The sequence below is a fragment of the Gossypium hirsutum genome, chromosome D11 (genome assembly GCF_007990345.1).
Source record: "Gossypium hirsutum isolate 1008001.06 chromosome D11, Gossypium_hirsutum_v2.1, whole genome shotgun sequence".
In the NCBI taxonomy this organism is placed as follows: domain Eukaryota; kingdom Viridiplantae; phylum Streptophyta; class Magnoliopsida; order Malvales; family Malvaceae; genus Gossypium; species Gossypium hirsutum.
Window position 1 is genome coordinate 20,024,487 of NC_053447.1, and position 23,251 is coordinate 20,047,737.

The 23,251-nt window shown below is 33.6% G+C and overlaps 1 protein-coding gene and 1 pseudogene across 3 annotated transcripts; both read right to left on the reverse strand.

Annotated features, from left to right (window-relative positions):
- Positions 1-314: 314 nt before the first annotated feature.
- Positions 315-6,592, reverse strand: LOC107912857 (serine/threonine-protein kinase STY17-like; annotated as a pseudogene).
- Positions 6,593-19,804: 13,212 nt separating this feature from the next.
- Positions 19,805-22,600, reverse strand: LOC107912856 (bifunctional nuclease 2). Of its 3 annotated transcripts, none has more exons than XM_041106426.1 (9): positions 22,228-22,600; positions 21,958-22,137; positions 21,782-21,834; positions 21,631-21,687; positions 21,263-21,328; positions 21,110-21,181; positions 20,662-20,771; positions 20,494-20,585; positions 19,805-20,294 (listed from the first exon to the last, which is right to left on the reverse strand). In XM_041106426.1, the coding sequence occupies exons 1-9, from the start codon at positions 22,493-22,495 to the stop codon at positions 20,248-20,250; spliced, it is 945 nt and encodes a 314-aa protein (XP_040962360.1). In that variant the 5' UTR covers positions 22,496-22,600; the 3' UTR covers positions 19,805-20,247. The 3 variants fall into 3 exon arrangements, with proteins under 3 accessions (XP_040962360.1, XP_016696698.1, XP_040962359.1); XM_016841209.2 differs by having other exon boundaries at positions 21,985-22,143; XM_041106425.1 differs by having other exon boundaries at positions 21,958-22,143.
- Positions 22,601-23,251: the final 651 nt, after the last annotated feature.

Genomic DNA, 23,251 nt, shown 5'->3' on the forward strand with positions numbered 1-23,251 from the left:
CACAAAAAAAAAAAAAAGTTCAACTTAGAAAGATTCTAACTTTTCAAATAAATCTCCACAAATCATTCTCGAAAAGAGAGGCTCAGGAATTTATACTCCAAAAAAGGGAGTAAACGTTTGCAAGTGTGAAACATCCGTCGGTTGATGAACTTTAGCATAAAGTATCATTACAATTGAAATACCGAAGGATGGAAGTGCTCAAAAATACTTCAATCATAAGTGAAATAATAGTATGAATGTAACTTTTTTTCAATATAACTTTTTCTTTATCTCATTGCATGTGAAAAACACTTGAATCATGAGTGACAAGAAACTTAATATCAAATTTGGTTTTCGGATTAATTCTTGAATAATCCTTATCCATTTCCCTTATTAGAAAACCTTCTATAGGAGAGAGTGAGAGGAAACAAGGGGGGAGATAGCAATTGTAACACTTAAAAACGGATTTGAAGGAAACGGTAACAAGAGTTACAAAAACTGGATAATCCCTCTCATCATGCATAATGCTGTACATCCCCCCCCCCCCCAACAAAAAAAAGGAAGAAAGAAAGAAAAAAAAGAAATGCATGTATGCATGCAGTGAGACAACACGTGTAATTCACAGCATCCTCCTCTTCACGGTGGAGAAGAAAGCATCAGAAGACTTGATGTTGCACCCATCTTCCCCCTCATCTGCAACCTATTTCAAAGGTAACTACCACGCTTAGAATTGTTTTCTTTGACTCCACTAATTACAATTCCTAGTTTCCCATGAATACCTTTACCTCTTTAGCTATTTGTTTAAGGATATCTATAATTTCAGAAAAGTTAGGTCTTTGGCTTGGGTCCTGCAGCCAGCATCTCTCAAGCAGTTCCCTTAGTCTTGGGTGAGTATGCTTGGGGATTGTCGGGCGTAGACTCTGTAAAATGATCCTTATCAAACAAATGATACTCCTCATTATTAGCACAATAAGTGAGTGTTTCAGATTTATATACCTTTTGCACCACCGCAACGGCTGCTTGTAATGGAGTTAGGAGACCATATGGGAGCTGACATTTTGAAAGTATCCATACGTCAAAAAGAAATATTTATAATCTCAAACTGACTATCAATGCTTTGTTGATGAAATCAAGTTTGCACACAGACAATAATGCACAATTAGAAAGTCTTACTTCTCCTGTCAGTAGCTCCCAGAGTGATATTCCAAAGCTAAAAACATCTGCCTTGTGATCGTATGGTTTGTGCTCAATAACCTACATTAAATAAGATTGGTGAAAGAAATATTAGATTATAAAAACCAGGTTCTACAAATCAAATCATGCTTGACTCTCATTTGCTGGAAGTATTAAGTGTAATGCACTACATCGATCAAATGACCAAACAAAAAGTAGCCACGTAGAAGGTTTTTTTTTTTTTGTAGAAGTTGATTATATAATGCAGAATGATTCTTATAGTTCAGACATGGAAATTAGAGACCATAGCACATGTTTTGATTATCAAAAAGACATATTAAAAGGAAAAAAGGAAATGCAACGCATACTACAAAGATCATCCATGCAGCTAATTACCATGATGTAAAGAATATTAAGGAGAAACATAAATGTCCAAGAAAAATACATACCTCAGGGGCCATCCAGCGGTATGTTCCAGTTTCAGCTGTCATCACTCCTGATTGAGACTGCACTCTAGCAACTCCAAAATCAGCAACTTTAACAACCTATCTAGGACAGATAAGTGGTTTCAGGAAAAATATCATATGTTAATCAAATATGCTATTTTGCAATACAGTATTTATCCGAAACAAGATACAAGGAAAAACAAAATGGTCTTACTTGATTTTCATCCATCAGAAGATTGGCAGTTTTCAAGTCCCTATGGATGATGTTGTTTTGATGCAAATAGTTCATTCCCTTGGAAACATCAACGGCTACTTTGAGTAAATATGCTACCTCTGGCCATGAACTCTGATGATGCACAAATACCACTATCAAAAACTGATTATTTATAAAATGCAATGAAAATCTTATTTTCTTAAATGAAGTTCATAGAGTTTATCATAGGAAAAATTAGAAGGGGTGAAAAGGCATACAAATCTGACAAATTAAATTTTGGTATAGAGATGGAATTCACAGACATTAAATTCGTAATGGTAGGTTTTGTCAATCTCTCAGTTTGCACTCCAAAGCCAGATTTGTTCCCTTCTAGCAACATAATTATAGATTAATCTGGTAAAGATGAAAAACAGCAACATTGTTGAAGCAAAATTTTTAAATTTTACGCGCAGAGAAAGAAAGTATAGAGCATAGTAACACATGGCAGGAAAAGTTAACTAGATTATACCAGTCACAATGCACAGATTTGGAGATCTTGTACATGCGCCAATGAATTGAACAACATTCTTATGCCGAATTTTCCTGCAAACAGGATCAAAAAAACAAAACGCAGCATGTGAATTGGCCTTGAAGATAAGTACCAATCAGTCTCACCCTCCTAGAACCAACTTTAAGATTAGCACATTATAGTACATTCAATAACTTGGGAGGGTCTTAAATTCAACTATAATATGTAAGAAACCATGTTATATATGGATGATCCTTCCACAGTTTTCTGGTAGTATTCACACCCGACACATACAGACTGATAAATGGAATCATTTTTGGTTCTACAGGAGACTACTCTTGGAAATGCTCAAATTCAGACTTCTTTTGAACTACCAAAAAATCAAAGATAGCGTAGATAGCAATTAATTTTGAAGTGAACTGAAAAGGCATGGTACACGGAGCATAGATGTTATGCAGACAGCAAGCTAAAAGTAGCCTCTTTCATAGCTTTGTCCCTCTGTACCATCCCAACACTCCTAGGTCTAACCATCCACTTTTAAGAATAAAGCAGCAACAACAGAAATCCCCTTTGGGTTTTTTAGTACCGAACACCAATCTTCCAAAGAATTTTTTTCTTTTGAAAATTCACCATAATTATTAAAATCTGTAGTAACTAATAATTCAGACCAGCTAGGGACTAGAGAAGGATAGGAATAGAAAGGGAGGAACATGTTCTTTGGAGAGGCACGTGTGAAGAAGGGAGGAAAACATTTAGCAAATTGTGCCAGATAAATTGGAAGGCCATGGAAATAACATGACCTTTTAATGATCTCATCTTATAGGAGAGAAGGCTATACCCTCCAGGAAGCCAAACATCGCCTCAAAATCCCTTGATGTAACAATGGAAAGTGGATAAATAAAAAAAAATCCTCCTAGATAAATATCAAGAGCTCATGATAAAGTCGATTGTAAAGAATTCAAATTCAAATAATAGCTCCTATGATTCAAGAAGAGTTCAAGATGAGTATTTCCTTATTCCCTTATCATAACTTAAAATTGTTAAGGTCTATGTTATAACAATGAACTTCTCTGTGTGCACAAAGGTCTATGTTATATTTGTACTACAAACTAAAAGATCCATCAGATGAAATCTGCATCCTAATTTAAATACAAGCCTAGATCATATAAACTTAAGAAGAAACATCCATTTAATAGGAAAATCACTAAAATCTGATCACTTATAGAATGCTTATCAGAGAATGATAGGTTCCCTGCACAACAATAAGCATTTACAAGTACTCCAACAAACCTCATAATATAAACTTCCTGACTAAACTCTCTCAGCATTTCTCTTGTGATCTGCTCAGGCTTGAGGACTTTAATAGCCACTTCTTGACTACAATACGTGCCTCTGTACCTGAAGATGTTAAATCAGATAATGAGTTAGAACTTGTACTCTCCCCACAACAAAAAAAGAAAGAAGCTGGTTTGAAAATGAGAATACTTACAGATCAGCATATGACCCAGATGCAATCCTGTTTTCTATTTTGAGCTGCCTGGCATCAATTTCCCATACATTAGTTCCATCAGTAGGGATTTCAACACAACTAGGTAAGGAGACAACCCTTTCTTTGACATGCTCAGTCATAACTGAACTCTTTCTAGAATAAGATTGTTCCTGCAGCTGATAATAAAACACAAAAGGGAAGTAGATAAATAGGTTAGCTCCAGCAGTCCATAATATATAGGTATAATAATACTCAAATTTACAAGTCATCAAGTACAGAACTTAGGTTCATCTACTGGAAAGCATTTAGTATGCATCTGTTTAGAGGAAATTTGCTTGAAAAGCTAAGAAACTTATATTTGAAAAGTGGAAAATTAAGCTTCTGATAAGTCATATTTAGGATTTAGCCTTTTGAAGAACCAGACCTTAAATCAGATATTTAGTTTCTTGCTTCATCAAAATTTAAGTATTAATACTTTCTATAAAACTCACCGTTCATAAATTCAGAAATAATATATAGAAAAAAGAATTCATTTTTGTGCCAACAAGTAAGATTACCAATTTACTAGCTGTATATCAGGCATCATGTGCAGCACTGATAAGGCTTGATTCAGTGCTAAAGAATATATATATGTAATGTCATTGCTATAATGAGTGAATCATGATGGAAACGGTACCTTCGACTTCAAAATTTCCTTCTCCAATGCATTTTTGAGCTCCTCAATTTCCTAAAAGAGTAATGAGTGAGTCATGTTACAGCCTTAGCGACAAGCATTTTATCCACTTACGTGAAGAAATATAAGAGCATACCTCAGAAGGCCAACCATCAACAACAAAAACATCCAAAGAGTACCCATCAGTAGTGGAAAAAGCATGAGCTTCTTGAATGTTCAATCCAATCTCCGCAAGTAAAGAAGTAAGCTGCAAAAATAATCATCAATATTCATCATTGCAAGAGAAACTTCAAATACAACATTTTGGTCTTCCCACAATAATAACATAGCCAAGAGTAAGTGCCAGCAGAACAAATTTATCTTTGTCAATATCAAATTCAGTGATTAAAAATAACCAAACAGTTGTTTCAAATAAGCAACCAAAATACACCAATCTCATGTTAAGAAACAAAACGAGGGTGCCAATATCAATCTGAAATATATGAGAACACACAACGGCCCACTTCGTCAGACAGGAGAAGAGAAAGTATTCAAATACCTGACTAAGGAGTTTTGGCCGGTCAACTGTTGAAAAGGTGATCTCGTGCATGGGCCTACAAGATTCAACATTCCAGAAGAGTATTTATATCAAATCAAGTTAGGCAGATATTAAGAGCAAGGCAGTGGCTTTAGACTGTGCTTCAACGAAAAGAGCAAGCAAAATAATGTCAACTCAGCTCATGGGCTCTTAAACCATCTAATAACCAGATCAGAAAGGAGAAAGCCACTTTGCACCATAAGACTAAGAAGAGATAGTGATCAACTCATCAAAATCCTTACCGGAAAGGACCTGAGGTTGAATTGACAGCACTTCCTCCATCTTCAACATGATATCTTCTTGCTTGAAGAGCAAGAGCTTCAAGATTAGAAGACGAACCAAATGTAGGAGGTGGGTGGATGCTGAAGAAAGGAAGGAAATAAATGGATCCGATAGAAAGAATTTGGATCTAAAAGGAAAAAGGAAAAAGAGCACCAAAGAAATCCATGCAAAATAACTTTAGCTACAAGGAGCCTTACCCTTGTCTACATGAATGATAAGCACTTTGTGCATCTTCTTGCATAGAAGAATCAGAATGAACTGAGTCAATAGATTGTGCGGGGAAGACTGGATAGACCTATACATGACATGCCAAAATCACACAAGATTGCAATTTGACATACAAGAGTCAATGGTAGTCATGTCAAAGCCAAGCTTCATTAGATCTCCAGGATTTCATGGTGCTAACGAGGAATTGGAAGAATACCTGAACCATACGAACTTCAAAAGCAGGACGATTAGCGGGGTCTTCTGCCAAATGCAGTAATCTTTTATGTGTGAGCACATCTTCTTCCCGCTCCACAGTCACGTCTAATGCATATCTATCAACAGTAAATGAAATCTCAACAACGTCGAGAGAGGTGAACTTAAAAAGCACGATGAGAAATATGAGAAAAGACAAATAGAAATTTCCAGATTCACATGATTGTTCTATTTTCCTTGTTTGCTAGCGACGCTTTTTTTTTTTCTTTCTAAAGGATGATATTTATAAATCTACGCCAATTGTAAGATTCATGAATCTCATCTGAAACTTATCCTTCCGATCATCAGAAACCAAACAATCAGTTGAGAAAGTTTAAAGAGAAAAAGGTACAGCATCGAACAAAAGCAGAAATAATACATATATAAAGAGAGAGAGGGTTAAAGTTAGTACCGAGCAGGAAGTCGACTGAAATGAAGCCAGAGGTGATTATCAAAGCCAGGCAGATTAGCTTCGGCATAATTAGAGTGACGGATACGGTTAAGCACCTGGTGGAAAACGTCAAGCTTTTGCCTGTGATGTCGAGGATTCACATGGACAAGCGAGTCCACAGCTCTACTCCCGCAGCTCTCAGCGTCATCTTCAATCGCCATTTGGGTGTCAGAAATATCAAAAAAAAAAAAACCTCAAAGATTCATGGAAGAAAAGAAAGAAACGGGAGAAAGCTTATTATTACAAATATTTTGATCTAATTCAGCCAAGGAAAAAGGGAAAGCAGAGATGAGATGAGACGATACTAGAAGACAAGACAGGACAAAATGATCCAACAAACAGAAGGCAGATGACAGCCAGATGATGAATGGATGTTATATATTCCGTATTCTGTGCTCAGCCTGACACAGAGTCCCCCACGTCAGCATTAGGACCATTAGCTGGCGGGTCACTACATAGTCACGTCTTATTCTAATTTTTTCATTGGATAAACTTTAGAAATAATATTTAATGCAATATTAATGTTGTGCATCATTAATAAATAAATAATATTAACATGGTTATAATTTGGTGTCGCCTTTTGAAAAAATAAAATAAATTTGATATTCATATAATAATAGAATAACATTGTGATGGACCAAAATTTAATAAAGTGATAGTAACAATTCATATCATCATTTTAATTAAAATAAAATATTTAGACTAATTAATATTATAAAATTTGATATATTAAATTATGTCAAAATTAAAGTATAGATTAAATCTCAAATTCGGACGAGATTTAAAAATAAAATTGAAATATAACTATTTTTATAACCTAAAAAGTAGGGAGATTAAGAAAAAGTTTTTTTTTCCTGAGAAATGTATTTAAATTGATAAAAATTTATAAAAATACATTAAATGAATTTTTTATTAAAGATTAATTGTTTTATTTATTTGCATTAGGTTCAAATTTTTTATTTAGTAATTTTTTATTAAAGATATTAGGCTCAAAAATACTAAAAGGGATGAATTAGTATTTAAAAAATTTCTACAAAATTTTCTAAATGAAATGCGAGAAGGAAAAAAGCTTGATAAGTTATTACAATGGTTCCACCTCAATCACCTACCTCCACTATCTTGGCTTTCCAACATTAAAGATTTCCCTATTCACTACTATAATTGATACATCCAAACTAACATTTACAACTCTATTTTTTTTTCTCAAGGCTTAGATAATACATTTCCACCATAACTTTTATGGTTAAACTAGATCCGTTCATAGTTTTTATTGCTCAACTAAAACCCTCCCAATTTATATTTGATGATAAAGATGAATAATGAGCAATGGGAACCTCTAAAAAGGTGAATGTCTACAAGCATGAGCTCTAAACAGATATGTGAATGGCAAAAGATTTGACACTAGGCTCTTAAAGAATATTTACAAGAGAAATAAAAGAATGAAGATTTGAAGATTTTTCTCGTGTTTGATACATGGATACCTCTATCTTGTATCTTGAAGTGTCTTTGACTTATATTAATATTAAGGAATAAGTTTGTGGATGTTTATTGCCGCTGGGGAAAAATTCTAGCTATTGGAAGCATTCATTTCGGGCTTAAAAATTGTCTCTGCATCCTAAGTCTTGAGACTTGGCAAGATGTCTTGAGACATGACTGAAAAATAACTGTTATATAATCATTGGAAAGTATGTCTCAAGACATACAGACCAATGCCTTTAGACATGCAACTCCTGAAGCAGAATTTTGCATTCAAAGTTTCATATCTCGAGACATATGGTCTTATGTCTCAAAACTTGACTATCAATGTACCTTAAAAAAATTTTAAATACCTTAGAACATTTTGGTATTAACTCAAAAGCATTTAGATAAGTTAAAACACATTTAAAATATGTTTCCGGGTATATTGCAAGCTTTTAAAAATGCTTTGATAAAATTTTCAACTATATTTTCACAAAATGACTTAGAAAATATAATAAATATAAAATTTATATTAAATATTGTTATATCAAAAGCTTAAAACATCAAAATTAATAAAAAATAATAGAATATAATTAATTTTGAAATTATTCTAATTATTACTAAATTAAATTATAATTTAAAATTAATTTTGATAAATTTAATGTATAAGAACTTAAATTCTAAAATTTCAACACCAAACCTTAAATCTACATTTATATATAATGAAACTTTAAATCTTAAACGATTGTTCCTAAATCCTAAAAAATAAAATTAAGTATGAGACTTGTCTATGATTGTAAAAGGAATCACAAATTGTTAGTTTATACTTTTCCTATATAAGTATATGTTAACATAATGTATAGTTGAATTAATATATGTATTTTCTAAAAAGAACACATATGAATGATAGTTATTTTTCTCTCTTTTTTTTGTTTTTGAATAATTTTTATGCAAATAAATATTATATATTTTAAACTTAATTTTAATTCAATTATATTATTAACTTTGTGATAAAATCATTTTTTCTTTTATATTTTAATCAATTTTCCCCAGTAAAATATTTTAAATAATGATAATTAATTATTTTAAAAAAATAATGTAATAAATTTTTATGCCTCGATTAAAACCCTATCAATTTGTAGTTGATGATATGAAAGAAAGTAAACAAATAAGCCACTACAAGGTGTGTTTGTAAAAATTAAGCTCTTAAAGGAATGGGTTAAATACAAAATTATTACTCAAATTCGTCCACTTCTCCCAAATTGGTACCTATGGTCTTTTTTGTCCCAGATTGGTTCCTGAACTTTTTTTTCTGTTCATTAGTTTGGTACCTAAGCATAACTGCATTAAGATTTTACTGACGTTGCAGTGTTGGCCACTCGCGCGCCACTACGTGTCACACTCCCAAGACCACTTTGACTTGTGTTTAATTTGTTTTGACCGGATTGTTTTAAATATTTTTCCTTTAAATTTATTCTTCATCATCGTCTTCAACATTTTCCATGCTACTTTCTCTTTCATTTTCTCTGCATCGTCTTAAGCATTTTTCATTCATGTCTCTCTCTTTCATTTTCTTTACCATCTCTTTCATTTTTCCTTCTTTTGTTTATGTATTTGTTTTTTCCTTTCACTTATTTGTTTCCTATCTCTCATTTTTCATCTCCTTCACGTCCCCACCATGTCTTCTTCTACGAACAGAAAATCAAGTGCGCATGGAAGTGTTTTGTGCTGCCATTATGGTTTAAGGGCTCCTGTTTCCAATGCAAATACTCCAAAGAACAAAGGGAGAAAATTCTTTGGGTGTGCAAACTTTAAATAGGAAAATTAGGGTTTGTGTTTTGGTTTGCCATAGTTGGGTTTGTGAGAAACAAAGGGTTTTGTGTGTTTTGACATTTTGTTGCAATTTGGATTTAATATATATTCTTAGATTTTTAATATTCTAATTTTTTTGTTGAATGTGAGAAATGAAGACCGAGGGTTGTGATTTTTTTCGGTGGGTTGAAGGTAACAATGACGAGACGTATTCAATTGTAGAAGAACAATGATGCACAATTGATGAAGTAATGCTTCAAAATAAGATGTTATTGACAGAGAACATGAGATTAAGACTTGAGAACGATAAGCTCAATATTGACAAAATGCAAAAAATGCGATTGAAGGTAACTCGTTAGAAGAGAAGATAAATTTGTACAAGGCTAAAATGTCAATGAACAACAAAGAAATAGTTGATTATAAGTTGTTAATTGTATTATGGATGATGTTTTTGAATTATCTTGTTTGTGGATGGTGAAATATTGTCCATGTATTTTTTGCATTAGTTGTTAAGAATGAATGGATTGAATTGAATTGAAAAATCTTTTTTTGTTGTTGTAAAAGCATATGCAAATACCAAAATCGACATCAACAAAATAGAACTGTAACAGCCCGATTCTGGGCCTAGTCGGAACAGTGGTTTCGGGACCACAAATCTGACGAGGGAAAATATGATTATTATTATATTTTTATGATCTAAAATTTCACAGAAAAATTTCGTAAAAATTTCGTTCGAAAATTTCGACGTTTGGGAACTCAATTTAGTCAAAAAGACTAAATTGTAAAAAGTACAAAAGTTGAGTTCTACATGTTAGAAGTGTCTAATTGTTATGAAATTATAAATTGGGGGTCCTTATATGTCAATTAAACCATTAGTTAATTGATGGACAAAAATAGACATAAGAAATGGGTGAAATAGATTTTTTATGGGGGCATTTTAGTCATTTGGTAATAAAAAGAATAAAATGGGAAAAAGATGACAAAAATCATCATCTTCTCCATAAGTTGCTGTCAAATTTGAAGAGTCACCATAGCTAGGGTTTCTTCACTTTCTCAAGCTCATAGTAAGTGCATCCTAGCCCCGTTTTTAATGTTCTTCGCATTTTTGGAATCCTCGTAGCTCGGTTTAGCTTATTCTATCAATAATTCATGTTAGGGTTCATATTTGGAAAAATACCCATAGGTGAAATGTGTTTATTTTTCTGTTTTATGGTGGAATATGAAGCTAGAAATTATGTTAAACAACTTTTGCTAAGTGATTTTAAGCAAAAACGAGTAAATCGACATAATCGGTAAAAATATTTATTGTTCATAAGTGTATGTTACAGTGAGAAGTTGATGTTTCCATAGAAGAGAAAAGTGTTCAGCATGTTGTAAAACATAAGAATAAAGTGTGAAATTTAATTTTCGAGCTTGGGACAAAAATGTAATTATGTAAAAGTTTAGGGGCAAAATTGTAATTTTATAAAAGTTGAGATGAAGCTTGTTTTAATAAATGTGAATATTAAATAACCTCAATTTGCTGTTATAGATCAAGAAAGACGAGAAATCAACCTTAATCAGAGAAAAGAGAATATTGAGGATTAAATTGCAAAATCTTTACATTTTGCATCGAGGTAAGTTGTATGTAATTAATATATTATTATAATTATTTTCGTTATATTTTGTGACATTATACGTAAAAAGGTTGATATTATAATGTGTTTTGAACGAATTGCAAATATATTTGGAAAGTAAGAATCTTTGTGAAAATGTTGTAATGCTAAAGATTTGAGTAAGTATCGATGAACACGTGTGTAGTACTGTGTGAAGGCTACTACGTGTATCGATAAGTAATGGTCACATGTGTGGTACTAAGAAGCTTTGAGCACGTGTATAGTACTGTGTGAATGCTACCACGTGTCTCGATAAACTACAGTTATATGTGTAGTACTAAGTGAAGGCTACTATGTGAACTAAGAAGCTTGAGCACGTGTGTAGTACTAAGTGAAGGCTACTACGTGAGTCGTAAAACTTGTTCACGTGTGTAGTACTATGTGAAGGCTACTACGTGAATTGTAAAACTGATCACGTGTGTAGTACTATGTGAAGGATACTACGTGTATCGAATGATAAAAAATAATAATATGAGTAGTACTATGTAAAAAGCTCCGAATATTATTTTATATATACCGTCATGATGATGAAATACGAGGAAGTGATTGGAATGTAATAAGTTGTGAAAAGTGATTGAAGTGATGAAATTTGTGTTGTGTTATAAAATAAATGGTTATAGTGCTATGTGAACAAGAGATGTTGGAATAGAATGGATTTGGACAATAACAGTGACGTTAGTTTGAAAAATTACAAAAAAAATTGTAGAAATTGAGTTAGTGGTTGAATGAGATATGAAATTAAAGATTACTGAGTCTACTTTCATATAAAAGAAACAAAGCAAGCAAAAGAGTTGTATATTTTGAGATATTTAAATTTTAGTGAGACAGGGTCAGAATGATTTTGGAATCCCCTGTTCTGACTTTGGAAAATCACTAAAAATTGTAAAAAAATAATTATGAGTTATAATTTATATGCTTAGAATCCTTGATGAGTCTATTTTCAAATTAAATAAACTAAATTATCATCAAAATTCTGTACAGTGAGATAATTCATTTTTAGTGAAGAGAGGTCAGAAATGTCAAGCAGTGAAACAGGGGAAACTTTAGAGAATAAACTGTACTAATTGGATGAACCAAAAATTATGAAAATTTTATGGTAAGAATATATATGAGTCTAGTTTCAGAGAAAATTTACGGATCTTAATTTGGAGTTCTGTATCTCCAGATAAAAATAATTTACCAACTGTGACGCAGAAAAACAGTTTGCTGGAAGTTGACTAGATGATAGATTTATGTGTGATAGAGATTATATAATATACGATATTACCTTAGTAATTTATTTATTGATTACATACATACTTACTAAGCTATAAGGTTACTCCTCTTTGTTTTTCCTTTGTTTTATAGTGATATTAATCAACTCGAGAAGTGAACGGAGTCAGAACATCTATCATCATCATCTTTTGGGTATTTTGCAACCAATACTTTGAAAAAATGGCATGTATAGATAACTTTATGTAATGTAGTATAAATATATATATAGTATTGTTCGGTTAAATATGCTGGAGTTTATTAATGGATAAATTATGTCTGAATATATATAACTGTTATTGGTTGGAAATATTGAAGTTGGTTGAAATTGTTTTTTTTTTAAATCTGCAGGAGGTCTTATGTAAAAATAAGCAGAAATGCTGCCAAAATTTTTATAAAAAAAAATTAAGTATTTGAATTCTAGTAATACCTCATACTCTGTTTCGGTAAGGAACACGGGTAAGGGGTGTTACAAGAACCATCTATTACAATCATCATATATAAAATATCAACATAAAGTGTCCATCAAAATACAACCATCAAAATGATCTAACAAAATAAAACTATCAAACTATCCATCGTATGTTAACTAATTGAACCATCAAATTATCCACCTATGTTAACTAACGAAATCAGATTGGCATAAACTATCTCCATGGCTTACGATTGTGCTTGGGTGGATCTTTGGACTTAACTTTTTTTGTGTTCCTACTTTCCTGAGTCCCACCAACAGTTTCCTTGTTGCTGCTTCCCTTCCTTTTATTGGTGCACTTGGTTGAAACAGTCATTACGGTTTCCCCTTTCATACCATGCTGCAATGCATAAAATATATAATTAAAAAACATGTCGCACTCCCAAAATACAATAAGCATAATAATTTAACAATTTGTAACTTACATTCAAAATTTGTTGCATTGTCTTCTCATCAGTGTATAATCCAATCCCTTGCACAACTTGTTTTCCCCTACTACTTAGTCTTGTAAGTATTTATTGTGTTGAAGAGGTTAACATGGTGGGAGGAGTTGGTTGTGTTGAAGGAGCTGGTGGTGATGATGCAATGCTTTAAATGTAACTATTTGAAAAGAAGCTAGTGGAGCAGGATCAGAAAGAGTTGGTAGAGCTAATGGAGTAGGAGCAGGAGCAGGAGCAGGAGCAGGAGCTAGTGGAGTATGAGTAGGTGTACTCTGTAAATTTAACATGTTAGGAGTTCTCAAATTAACCAACAATTGCATTAAATTTCTTAGTCATCAAAACACTTACAGCAGATGAAGTTTGACAACTTTTGGAGTTGTGTCCAACCATGGAACACTTTGGCACTTTATCTTCCTCCCTCTTCTAAACAATTTACTTCCACTCCTCCCTCCCTCTGCTCTTACTTTGTTCTTTTTTGGTCTCCCAAGCATTTTCCTTGGAATGGGAGGTAAATTGGTCCCATATCAATTTTCAACCAAAATTTCTCACTTGGGACAGCATACAATACAAAGCCATACAATTTTTCAAACACATCTATTTTAAACCCCTTATAAAAAAAATCATAAATATCAGCTTTTTTTCCATAAAATGGCTACAACAACATGTGGACATGGGATGCCAACAACTACATGATCAATGAAATAAGTCAACAACTACAACATCACCAAAATTTTCCATTTCAAACCCTTCTACTCCATGCCATTTAACATGACAGTATGAACTCATTTGGATACTCTTGTTTAATTTCTCACATATCTTAGGATAGAATTGATCATTCCAATTTTTACATTTGGCCAAATTGTATACAATCCTCCCTATTACATACTGCCTAATTTCTTCATACATGGAAATGATAGACATTGACCTTGCTCCTAAAGTTGTTGCATTAAAGGACTCAGCAAAATTGTTGTCAGTTTCATCACATATAGACCTACCAGGAAAAAAAAAGCTTTTGATAATGGCTTAGGATCAATTTTAAGTAGATTTACCTTGGCACTATGTTTGATACAGTCAATCTTTTCGATGTGATCTTCAAAGTTAGCAGTTATGTATGATTTGCATGCTCCTTAAAATACTTGTTGCATGTCTCCTCTAAGATTTTCTTTCCTCCAATTGACATATAAATGCCTTGCATAGACTCTGTCCTCAAACCTTAACAACAACTCAGATATCTCTTCCATCAATCCCTAAATACAAACAAAAACAATGGTATTAGATGGATGGTTTAATAAATTAAGCATGGTAAGAAATTACTTAAGTAATGTCCCTAACATACCTTTTGTTTATCAGTCATGAATGTGAATCTAAAAGCATCACCAATTTGTAAATCTTAAATAAGATTCTTAAGAAAATAACATCATGTTTCTCTACTTTCATTTTGCATAATTGCCTATGAAATAGATTAGATTTGGTCATTTCCATCTCTCCTCACAACAGACAGAAGTTCCCCCTTGAATCTTCCCTTCAGAAAGCATACATCCAGACAAATAAAAGGTCTACAACACTTCAAAAACCTTTTTCTCAACATGGTAAACCCTATATAAAATCTCCTAAACCTGGGAACCTTAGTAGGGGTTGGTCTTTCTACCATCAGCTCTATATTGCCATCTGGATATGTCTTTCTAAATGCATTTGTATAGTCTCATAGTCTATTAAACTCATAGCTTACCCTTCCATTGATCTCCTACAGTGCCCATCTCCTATCCCTACTGCACGTACCCCCACTTAGATCAACTTTCAACCTTTCCTTGGCTAGTTTCTACATCTCAATTAACTTCAACTTTGGAATCACTCTAATTTTACTTAAGAAATGTTCCCAACAAACTTGTAAGATGCCCTTTTATTCTTAAAAGTTATTGAACACTCGTGGGTTTCTATAAAGGTTTTTATCGTGTAAAACCCATCACTATTATCTACAGTAGCATATATTCTAAAAGGCACTCATCTTCCCTACACCTAGCCCTAGTCCTCCCCTTTTTATTCCTAAGATAGACAATATCAAACCTCTTTTTTTTACCGCATACTTTGCTAAAGCATTCTTGAATTTCTCTGATCCCCTAAACACCATACCAAGCTCTAAATATGGGATTGAGTTATTAGGATCGAAACATACATGTTGACTTCTCCTGCAAACTACCTCACCATTTGAATCACTTTCATAAGACCCCAAATCTGATAAATCAACATAACCAGTTCCCCCGCCTGATGGATCTAAAACCTCACTATTTTTCTCTCACTTTTCACTACCTTCACCTACCTTTGGACCCTCACTGTTAACCTTATTTTCTCATTCTCTTTCATTTTTTTTTCTTACCTTTATATTTTCTATACCAAGCCTTGATATTTCTCACCTCTTCATTCTTAGATCTTGCCCCTAAAACCCCTTCATTACCCAATGAACTATTTATATCACTGGTCCCACTACTTTCAGAACTTTCCCCTCTCAGCACGTGCATCACTACTCTCACCCAACTCTGGTCCTACATTAGATTCCCCACCTAACTCGAAAAATGGTTCCCCAGCCCCCCATTAACTCTTTCATTACAATTTAATTCTTCATTACAATTTGGTTCTCTAACCTCAATATTTACTTCCCTTTCCCTAGTGGCAGGCAACAACATGATATCATCAACAACATCAGGTGTGTCTACCTCATGTTCAACATATACATGTATGGACCCTATTTTTCTTATATGGTTAATCATTTCTATGAATGATGAATTATCATAGCAAACACTCAGCCCCTTACTAAAATCTATCCCACCCTCACAATATAAAAAGTTCCTCACAGCTCTATACCCAACTTCCACTACCATCTCACACAAGGTGTAATAACACAAGAAATATAGGTCAAAATCCCATTGCAACACTTCCCCTCCTACATAACTTGCACAAGGGTTTGTGACAAAAGTTCCACCCGAATGCATATACACCACACATTTATCCCAAGACATGATAAAACACTGCACATACATAATATAAACTATAATATACATACATGATGAAAATACGACAATCTTGATTCGAATACCACAAATGGTTGGGTAATTGAAAGGGCTAACTAATTGATGATGAAACAAGATTTTCAATGAGATAGTGAAGAATTTTTCAGATGGGTGGATAATCAAAAGGGTTTCTTAAATGGCTGAATGATGGAATTGAAAGGCTTTCTAGTACAAATGTTGAAGGATGGAAACGAGACTGGTGAAAGGATTCATTGTCAATAAAATAAAATCATATATGGCTTTTGATGTTCAAGGATAATCCAAAAGGTTTCTTAAGCAATCGAAAAGATTTATGTTCTAATCGATCCAGTAATCGATGAAAAACATTTATTTGTTTTTTTTGTTATTTTAATGAATGATGTTTTTAATTCTTTTTTTAAGGAGTCGAGTCAACACAGGTCAAAGGGGTCTTAGGAGTGCAACACGTGGTGGCACGCGAGTGGCCAGCGTTGCCACGTCAACAAAATCTTAACGCTATTAGGCTCATGTACCAAACTAGTGGACGAAAAAAAGTTCGAGTATTAATCTAGGACAAAAAAATCATAGGTACCAATCTGGGAGAAGTGGACTAGTTCGGGTACTAATTTTATATTTAACCTTAAAGAAAATGAACTGGGAGTAATAAAAAAAATCTAACAATAAGCTCTTAAGAGATATGTACAATAGAAAATGAAAGCATAAAGAATTTGAAGTTTTTCTCTTGACTTAAATTGGATGTTATTGAGAAAGTGATTTGTAGTCGTTTATAGTTGTTTAAGATGATTTGAAGTTGTTTGGAGCATTAATTTTGGGCTCAAAAAGTGTTCTTACAGCTCATGTTCCAATACATATAATGTATCGATGCATCTAAAAAAATAGTCGTTAGAAAATTATCTTACAAGAACATAACTCCATGTTCTCAATGTTTAGGAACATGACTCTACGTATAGGAACATAATGGTGCCATATTTCGATACATATTTAAGTTCTAGAACTTTTACTTATATGTTTTGATACCCTTCAATTTAGTAGTTTACTAACTCTTTATGTTCCCATATATTTAAAATATGCATCAGAACTTGATTCTAGATTTGTATAAAATGAATTTAAACATCTTAGAACTTTGGTATTGACAGAAAAACATTTGAATTAGTTAAAACACATTTAAAATATATTTTTAAGTGCTTTGTAAGTTTTTGAATGCAAATCAAAATTGCATAAAATGATAATTTAATATAAGCTATTTCACCCTTTACCAATATACCAATTGTTATTAACCAAAGTAAGACATAGTAAGCACAAATGTACCAAAATGTGGATATCATAAGCTCACTAAAGCTACAATGATATCAATCATGAAGAGTATAAGAAAGAGAAATAAATATGCGAAACATACTTCATTGAATGAGTAATGCATGTGAACAACATAGTCCATTCCATTCAAAAAAGTATACTAATCATCACAACTTATCACAATGCTTAAAGACAATATTATGAAGCATAAGGCATGTTAATGACATCCAATCAATAATATAGCAATGTGAGCAAATAACGGATACCAAGATAAGTGTGATGTGAGCGAGGAGATTATGACATATTTCCTCAAGTCAATTTTTAAATAAAAGCACAAAATATGTCACGATAAATGTATCTAAAAATATAACAATTCACAGCAAGATACTAAACAAGGTGTCCTAATTTCTAAGTCTTAATATAAGATTAAATCTAATCCTAAGTTCTAAACCCTAAATTAAGTTTTAAGCCCGATTCTAAAGTTGATCCTACAAGCTAGTTTTAATTCTAGTTTTAAAGGCTAATTCCAATTTTATAGGTTAATCCTAGTATTAAGTCTAATACTAAGAATCTATACTATTCCTAAATTATGTATAAGTATCTTACTATAACTTAAGATAACGGGATAGTCAGAGCTTAAGTAAGGAGCTTAATATAATTTAGTCATACAAATCTGTTTTTGTTTTTAAATTTGTTTCTCAGACTTATTAGTTAGTTTTCTGAGTTGTTTTGTAGGCTTATTCTACTTTCCAGCCTTAACTCTCTTTTTTTTTTTTAAATTTCTCTTCACTTTTTCTGAGGTCATGACTACTATATATTGAACAAGAATAATCAGCAAACTTGTGCCAGTTGTGTAATTTGATTTGACAAACTCATTATGGTATTAGAGTTGTTGTAAATGCATGTGAAATTTTGTGGGTCAAGCATCTTCTCAAAGAACTTCATGTTCCTCTTATGCGTCCCATGCCACCTTCTGAGACAATTTCGGCGTTACTATAGACTGCCAACATCCTGCTTTACACAGAAAAATGAAGAACTTAAGAGTCGTAATACACTTTGTTTGATACCATGTTAACCGAAAAGAGCTTGATGTTCTTCACGTCCATACTGTTGATCGGATTGTTGATGTTATTACCAAGGCGCCACCCAAGTCAACTTTTCATTTCAATCATTCCACGTTAGGAGTTGCATGTCAACCCCAAAGTTAAAGGGGCTTATTAGTGAAACATGCTGACTTGGGCATTTGAGTTAGTCATACACCAAATCTGTTTTTTTTGTTTTGTTTTTAAACTTGTTTCTCAAACTTGTGTGAGATATTTCATCTAATTTGACAAACTCTATAGAGGCAGGGGTGGGCTACCAACAGTGGGAAGGGGGAGAAGATGAGAGAGGAGGGAGAAGGGGGAAAAGGATGGTGAGGCGGTGGCTACCTGCCGCCAGTCCAGCCAGTTGCCAAGGGGAGCTCTCATTTTCGGGGCAGCAAATGGGAAGATTTTCTTTTATACCAACTTTTTGGATGATTGATATGATGATATTCTTTGGTTTGTGGTTGACGCTTTTTTAGACGTTGGGGTGTTCACTACACGGGTATAGGGAAGCAGCAGCTGCATATGGGGTAATTGGCAAATTTTGGATATATTTTCTACGTATTACAAGTATTTGCAGCAAACTTCATATATTGCTCCCTATAGACATGGTGAATATAAAGGAGAAAATATTCAATCAAGTATTTTAGCAATAAGTTTGAATGAATGAATGAATACACGCATTGCACGGGGTATACAATGATGGTTTTGCATGCAGTTGCTGGTGTTTTAGGGGCCAAACCCGAGCTTCTCGACAATTATGTGTAATAATTTGGACAGTTATGGTCCAGGCTTACTCCACAGTAGCGGAGAGTTCCCTTGTTGCCTGGCACCAGCCAAATGGATTATCAATTTATAGGAGCAATTCTCATCACTGCTGTTATTAGCATCATTTGCCATTTGTTAATTTAAGGATGGATAATGACGACCTTGAGGTAAGGGATGAAGATATGCTATCGCCATGCACGAAGAGGAAGCTTATGCGTTGTGGGGAGATAGACAGTGAAAGGACGCCATTGCCAAAACAGGCGGATATTTACATATGGTGAAAAACATCATATCCTTTTCTACTATACGTCATATCATCACAAAGTACAAAGAAAGTCAATGGTAGGCAGCTCCATGTATAATTAGAATATTTATAACCTTCGGGGATCATGGATATGCACTGTCCTAGTTACCCCTAATCTTATAGGCAACATTTCTAAATTGAATATGTACATTATTTACTACAGTTTGTAAAACATGATTATGCATCCATTCCACTTCGAGGAATGACTCCTCAGGCTTAACTAAAACAGTGAAGGTTCCACTCTCAGAGTAATGAGTCTCGAGCCTCGCACCTTCCTCAAGCTCTACAAACTACAGCATTTTGAGCATGAACTGAAACACCAGAACTAACAACATAAAAATGCAAAAAGAATTCGACCACAAGCAAGCCAACCACCACCAATGAGTGTACAACCGTGGATACATCAGTAAACAGTTACTGGCCATGATCGCGTAGCTTCATTAATTTCTCTCTTAACTTTGCTGCAAGAAATTAAATAAATATAATTTTATCTAGTGTTAGTAAGTAAGAGCTTCAGTATGTCAAAACAAAGGAATGAAAAAAAATAGCATTGTGACTACTTCATTTAATAAATTTATAATTGAATAGAAACAGAATATTCTCTCTTTTTTGCCTTTTGGTGTGTTTTTTGGTCAGAAGATGGTATTTTTTTATTATTACCTGCATCAGTGTATCTTTCTTCTTTGACAGCTAAATCCATATTCCTCACCAGATCCAGCTCCTCTAATAGTAAATCAGGACCATCTGCAGCACTGGAAATATATAACCATGTCACTATGTGCCACACAATTAGAAGAGAAGACAACAAAGCCGGAATAAGCAATATACCTGTCAAGAGATACATCATAAGTAGACTTTTTGTCACGCACTCTGCCCATCCCGTAGCCAATTCTAATAGCATCTGCCAAGACAATTTGTTTGTTCACATATATTGGAGCCTGCATACAGGAAAAACAGATTAGAAGCTTTGGATTGAACCTTGAAAGAGCCATTTGTCATTGGAATGAGAAAGGCAGATTGCAAATTGGAAATACTGGACCATCTGACCACAGTTCTGGAATTATCAGCATATGCACAAAAAATGCAAATGCAACCACTTACATATGTAAAATGCCATACTTAATACTGACCAATCTACTCAAACTAAATAAGGCAGTCTTGTTGAGACTTTATACTGGTGCAAGTCAAGACAGGGAAACGGTGTAAGACTAGAAAGCAAGCAATTCCCTCTCATATCTCATTGTAATTGCTTTATGAATAATATTCCCATACGCACCTTGCATCTGTTAGCCACATTTATGGCATCTGAGGGTCGTGCATCCACAATTATGACATCATTTTCCCCTGGCTGTAAACATAAGAATAATAAATCAGGTTCCTGTATCACACCAAGGAAATATAAATATACACACAAGAATCTTTTAATCACCTTGCTCAAATACAATTTCGCAAAGTAAGTATTGACGACTCTTTCTGTAATTCTCACCATTTTAACCTGAAATGAAGACATGTAAAAATCAATGAAAAGAGATGCTTACACAACAAAGTGTCAAGTTTTCCTAGGTTAAAGCTAGTAACTCGGTAAGAGTAAAAACCAAGTATATTGGGCTTTATTATCCCCTTTCTTATTTTACAAATTTTGGTTACTTATCTCCCTCCAAGTTCAACACTCGAGAATGTTCTTCAATAGACATGCGATGTAAAGAAACAACTAAAGCAACTCAGCAAGCGACTGATAAAAGCTAGAAAGATTTCAACAGGTCTTAATGATACAGGAGAAAAAAACAAAATCCATACTTCATATCCGAGCTTCTCCACAACATTATTAACAAGCTGGAACTGATCAGGGGTATCCTGAAAAAAAAATTAAAAATAACATAATGTCCAGAAGTTTATACAATGAGTCATCAATAAAATCTTAAAATAAAAGTAACAGATTAATGAGTACCCCTTTATCATCTCCCCAAAAGGCAGCTATGAGTTTTTCCACAGAGAACTCCCCTGCAACATTAGATTAATTAGAATTAGTAAGAAAATAGATCCAACCAACAATGATAACTAATTGTAGTAAATAAGAATAGGGTAGAATTGTTGATTTATTAATGATAATAATTATTATTATATCTACAACAATGGGTAGCAAGAACTCCCCATCACAAGGAATCTTAAGAAAAATAGTTGGACTGGGAAAGCGAATGAGAACGGCCTGTCCTATTGAAGTAATTTTAGCTCTGGACATGGGAAACACTCCTTTTACGTCCTGTTGAAATCCATGCCTCCACATCCGGTAGTGTAAAATAGTTTCTGCACCTCCAAAACGAATCAAAACTCCAAATTATCTCCAAGAAAAAAAATCAATGAAAATTGAAAGATAAACGGGAGGCACTCGTAAACCTGAGACGAGAAGAGAAGCTTCGAGAAACTGATGATCTCGATTGTCGCCATTACTAGGTTGGGGGCGGAAGCTACCATAGGCGGAGTGGCAAGAAACGACGACGGGTTTAGGGGAAGGACGGCGGCGCTTCGTAGTAAAATGCGAACACAAGGAGGAGGAGCGGAGGCAGGAGGAGGAAGCGGTTGGATAAGGAGAAGCAGCAGTGTATTGGTCGGAGGAAATCGAAATAGTGGCGATTGTATGGACGTAAAGCTGAGCACCAAGCATTATGTGGGAAACGTGGAGAGATAGCGATAGGATACTGAGAAAAGAAATGATTTTCTTCGATTAGGAGATTTTCTTTCTTTTTCTTTTCTTTTCTTTTATGTTTGACGGGAAAATAAAGAAAGTTGGTATTCATATAGTGTCTAGTGTTACATTACTGGAGAAAGGTTTAATTTAAGATTTGGCCCTTGAAGTATAACTTGTTTTTTACTTTGGTACTTAAATATTTTTTTGTTCCAATTTGGTACTTAAAGTATGTCTCCATTATATTTTTTAGTTCATTTTTGGCAGATGTTAAAAAAATATCTTATAGCCAATGACAAAGTGCCACATGACATCTTTATATAAAAAAACAAATATTTTTTTTATTAAATCCATGCTTTTTTTTACTTATATAATATAAAAATAATAAAAATTTACCAAAATGGTATCCAATCCCATTATTTACGAAAATGGTATGGTATGGGTGGTAGAGGGTGGTGGAGAGGCGGCACCACCCTTGTTTTTTAACCCCAATCATTAGTCTGTTATGCAAAAAAAAAAAATTTAAGGGCGGAGGGGACCTGACAGGCAGTACCGGTGGAGACAGGTAGCACTGCTTTGCGCTGAAGAGACAACCTGAACTGAAAATGTTTTCTTTATAAGAGAGCAATGGTCCCCTCAACTAGGAAAAAAAACAAAGAAACAGCAGCTAATGAGAAGAAAGGGAAGAAGCGACATAGAAGAGAAGAGAACAAGGGTTTTGAGAGGTTAGTATTA

What these genes read in the sequence shown, in the direction of transcription:
- LOC107912856 (XM_041106425.1), bottom strand. Translation starts at nt 22,495, where the DNA reads ATGCTTGGTGCTCAGCTTTACGTCCATACAATCGCCACTATTTCGATT. An exon ending in TATGATGTATCTCTTGACAG is followed by an intron (nt 20,586 to 20,661) that starts GTATATTGCTTA and finishes ATATATTTCCAG; the next exon opens with TGCTGCAGATGGTCCTGATT. An exon ending in AGAAAGATACACTGATGCAG is followed by an intron (nt 20,295 to 20,493) that starts GTAATAATAAAA and finishes AATTTCTTGCAG; the next exon opens with CAAAGTTAAGAGAGAAATTA.